Here is a 4,676-nt window from a genome sequence, read left to right as displayed (position 1 = left end):
CTGTGCCTTATCCTACCTCTAACGTATGATCTTTACCCTCCCTGTGCCCTTTCCTACCTCTAACGTATGATCTTTACCCTCCCTGTGCCCTATACTTCCTCTAACGCAAGATCTTTACCCTCCCTGTGCCCTATACTTCCTCTAACGCAAGATATTTACCCTCGTGCCCTTTCCTTCCTCTAGGGTATGATCTTTACCCTCCCTGTGCCCTATCCTTTCTCTAACGGGTGATATTTACCCTCCCCGTGCCCTATCCTTTGTATAACGTGTGATATTTACCCTCCCTGTGCCTTATCCTACCTCTAACGCATAATATTTACGCTCTCCGTGCCCCATCCTTCTTCTAACGCATGATATTTACCCTCCCCATGCCCTATCCTTTCTCTAACATAGTGTTCCTCCAGATGGTTGCTAGCAGTTCCTTGAGCAGAGTAATTTGTGCCTCTGGTGTCACTTCAGGTGACACCAATGATGTTATTGGCTATCTATAAATGTGACATTCTTCCCACTGGCCAGCAATGTCAGAGGCATTCTTCCCACTGACCACCACACTAATATACTGTGAGTTGTGGATAAAGTAACCATAGCAGGGGCTCCCTGAAGATCTGAAAGGTATTTTAAGGGTTCTCCCGTGTTAAAAAGGTAGAAATGCTGTTCTAGCCATTCACCATTTATATGATAATGGCACTGTAGCAATATGCCACAAGGTATGCATACAGCCTGTTTGGTCACCATGGCATCATTACCCACATTAAATATATGATCATCCTAATTCAGAAAGTTAGAGATGATTGTCACCAGATTATCTGATGGCGCTCTGTGATATGATCCACCTATAAAGTTCACAGTATATCTATCCTGCACTTAATTTAAAGTGGCTGTAAAGAAAAGTGTGAATACGTAGCTGTCCCTGCACTGATCACCTATGTCTACAAGAGTGATAGTGGCTAAAGAGTGTCGCATTCGGGACACTTCCCGGAGTGTCAGATACCTAGTGCAACGCTACACAATGCTGTTCCAGCTGCTATGTCTTTTTTATGGCGTTCCATAGAGATCTACAGAGGGGAAAATTCAAAGAAGTGTCAGATGCTGGAGAAAGTTTTCTAGCAGTAAATCTACAAGATGGTGAAGGCTGGTGGGATAAGTCCTCATTGCAGCTTTTTATACGACTTTACCTTTTAATCTAGTAACATTTCAAGTAACATCCAAAGACACCCACCAGATCATTTGCTAGCATTCACTGAGAATCATTCAGGAGAGTGATTTGTACCTCATGTAGGAAGTCATTGCAAGGGTCTTGGGTTGATCCTATGTCAGGCCGCACATATATAACCCCCCAGACTAACCAGTCAATGTCCAAAATGAACTTTACTTTCCCAATGGCTGCTGCCAGGGATGTGCATAAACCTGCCAATCATCTTCTCTATACTATAAAAAGCACATGATCAGCAAATCTAGGAAGATCTTAAAGGGTAACCTTTTTCATGGGTCATAGGGTTAATTTAGGGTCAGCACACACTTCTGGGTTGCAGTCATGGCTTTGAGATTTTAGTTCATAGCTATTCTCAGTTGTCAGACACGGATAAGACCTCTGCTGCAGCCTTTCACCCTCAGAATATTTAGACCATTTAATTAGACCATTTAATTAGAACATTTCAGACCCACAATGAGCTGCAGCATTCTACTGCAGGCTCAACTGCAGCTGGGAGCTGCTATAATAAGGTGGAAGGATATGTGAGACTACAAGTGTCAGGAATCTTTATTGGATGCATACAATGGTCCATCAGCAAGATCACACGACACAGTTTACCCCAGGGAGTGCCTGTTGTTATATCATCTAACTGGGAAGGGTTGTTCATGCATCGTGCAGTTGTTTGTCCTTGGAAAGGATGATGAATGATCCTTTCAAACGACAATTATTGCACGTGTGTAAATAGCCCAACCTACTGTTGGAAGGAGGACATAAGAGCAAGGGCACAGACCAGTGTACACAAATCTACCCGTACATCCACAACACATGTATTCAGTATTCCATGTTTTTGTATTTACCTTGCTAAAAGATTAATTCTTAGGTGGCTCTCTAGTGGAATAATCAGAAATACTAATAAATCCTGATACACCTGCCAGCAACAGTTTAACACTGCAGGTCTAAAGGGTCTCCTTTATTTGTATAATTTGTTGAGAAGATATTTAGAGCCCCCTTTACCTGTATACAGTGTCACAATCCCATTATTTTGGTGGAGGAGACTAAAGGAAATGCTTCTACCTGCCTGCAGCAGACTGATGATATCATGACAACTGTCCTCATGTACAAGGGCTGCATTTTAATCAATTGTACATTTGTATTAACAAAACAATCATTTTCTATATATTGTGCCATGTAAGAAATGTATTCATGCAGACTTGTAAAGTTATTGAAAGGTTTACTTTAACTAAGCTCCGTGGCAATGTCAAAGCATACATAGGCTGCAGTATAATAAAAAGATGAGATAAAACTGGAATGGCTAATAACAAGTGCAATTATCTTCCTCCTCTCCCTGTCACTCCTCATTATAGTGGTTACTAATGGGAAATATTCAACCACAACATTTCCTATTACATACTGCACTTATTATATTAAAGACTGACAGGAGGTGCACTTTGGAATGTAGAACTTTTATTCATAAAATACACCAGCACAGAAAAGTACACAAGAACGTCAGAGATTCATAAATACCACTAAGTTTCACATGTGATGGCTTGTGGCCCTAACACGGTAAGCAATTATTGCACAAACATGTTTCCCCACAAGCAATCCATAAGCCTGCCAAGATACATAGATATTAAAATGTACAGAAGATCATCAAAAGGTGTCATATATGCCAGAGACTCAGTAATACATTAGGATTAGTGTAAGTGCTGCATAATATGTTGGCTCTATATAATTATAAGCTAATGAACATTGTCCATGGCCATGTATGCATGTTGCTTATTGAGAGTCCAATAATTCTTTAAAGAGTCTCAGCATAAACTTTGACCTTTTACTAAGGTATTGTACATAAGGATTAGAACACCTCCCAGACTTTTACTACTATCCAGGGCTCTGTTAGAGAGATTCTCACATACCTACAGGTTGCTAATAAAATGTTTTTATTTCTGTTGTTTGAGAATTTCCCTCACTTCCTCTCTGGTTAAATTTGTCTCAGGGGCATTTAGTCAGAAGCAAATAAGTATGCTTTTTACACCCCCTGCCGACACGTAAATGCACAATTACCCTTATCAGGGGTTTTTCTGAAGTTAGGCCATAGGAAGAAAAACTGTTTCCATCAGGGTCCATTCACACCTGTATGTTTTTTTATCATAGTATAACTGAAACAGGGCCATAGTATTCAGTTTGTCATTAGATATGCTAAGTTAATAAAATACAAGGGAGCATATTTTCTTTAAGTTTAATAAAATGGGGACAAACTGTTTTAACATATTCTTTTATGTATCCACAGACATGAATTACGCACGGTTTCTTACAGCAGTGAGTGCGGCTAGACAACCCTCACCTATAAGAGCTATGAGTAAGTACTTAAGAGAAGTGCCCTCTGGTAGAATTTTGATTCTAGTTACGACCAGGGATAATTCTGTTTGTTAGCATTGGCGAGGAGGTGTTGAATGTAAACTCTTCTAATACAGGAAAACCTAAACCTTTGGAAGAATTGGCACACTCAGTCAGAGGACCTACTTAAAGGCAACAGCTTAGTAAAAAAAAATGCAAGCGCACAAAATTTACTGCAATCTAGGAAGCATAGGAGCTGTTTTTTAGTAGTCATTAGTTATTTGGAAGTACATGCAAAGTGCTCTGATATGAATACAAATATCAATTATATTCTGCCTGCAAATATGATTAAGTTTCTTTTTAAAAACTGCATAACAGGATTATATGATATTTATCTTGTCAATCACTTTGATACATACACATTTGATAGTTCACTGAAATGGTAGTAACTAAAAAAAAAATAGTACAAATAATAGAACTAAGTAGAAATGTACCACTAATAATCTAATCATGTAACAAAATGGTAAAAGAGTGAATGTGTATATGTGTACATTTACCTATACTATTACTCTATTGCTGCATGCATATTTGGTATGTCAGAGGAGATTATAGGTTAGCAAAATGGCTGCAGTAAATATATGACCTCCAGCCCAGTAAATGTACTCTGTAAATGCTTACAAATTCATGTATAAAGCAGGTATTCATTTGCCACAGTTGTTTGCTGTGTGAGATTAATGGCTGATTGATTTGCTCATGAGAAATTCATTGTGTTCCATAATATAATTTGTACATAGGCACATTTCACCCTACCATCAGTGTATTTATTGGCTTTTGCAATATGTTAGATTTTTACGGGTTGGTATAACTTTTACAGTGAGCATAAATATTTTTTGTGGTCTCCGCATGCAATATTTGTAGGATCTCTGAATATTGAACATTGGTCATTTAGGAAAGCAGTTAAATTTACCTGTTTAGCTATAATGATAAACTCAATTCCAGTTCTAAACTTGTACATTTCTTTACAGAAGTCATTTGAAAGTGTGTGACTCCTTAACAAGTACAAGAATAAACACATGTGTAGAATTGCATGTGCTTGTCAAATATTAAGAAAGAATAAATAGGTTATGGTAGGTAAAACAAAAAAAGCCAA

General features: G+C 38.3%; 1 protein-coding gene across 1 annotated transcript in view; it reads left to right on the top strand.

Annotated features, from left to right (window-relative positions):
- The window catches only part of AADAT (aminoadipate aminotransferase), a gene marked incomplete in the record, with an annotated part of 25,791 nt that overhangs the window by 2,037 nt on the left and 19,078 nt on the right, over nucleotides 1-4,676 (top strand). Inside the window, 1 exon segment of the mRNA XM_072406051.1 lies at nucleotides 3,480-3,548. Within this exon segment, the coding sequence (XP_072262152.1) occupies nucleotides 3,480-3,548 (69 nt within the window).

Source organism: Pyxicephalus adspersus, chromosome 3, assembly GCF_032062135.1.
Source record: "Pyxicephalus adspersus chromosome 3, UCB_Pads_2.0, whole genome shotgun sequence".
NCBI classification, from domain to species: Eukaryota; Metazoa; Chordata; class Amphibia; order Anura; family Pyxicephalidae; genus Pyxicephalus; species Pyxicephalus adspersus.
This window is presented reverse-complemented; position numbering and strand designations above follow the sequence as displayed.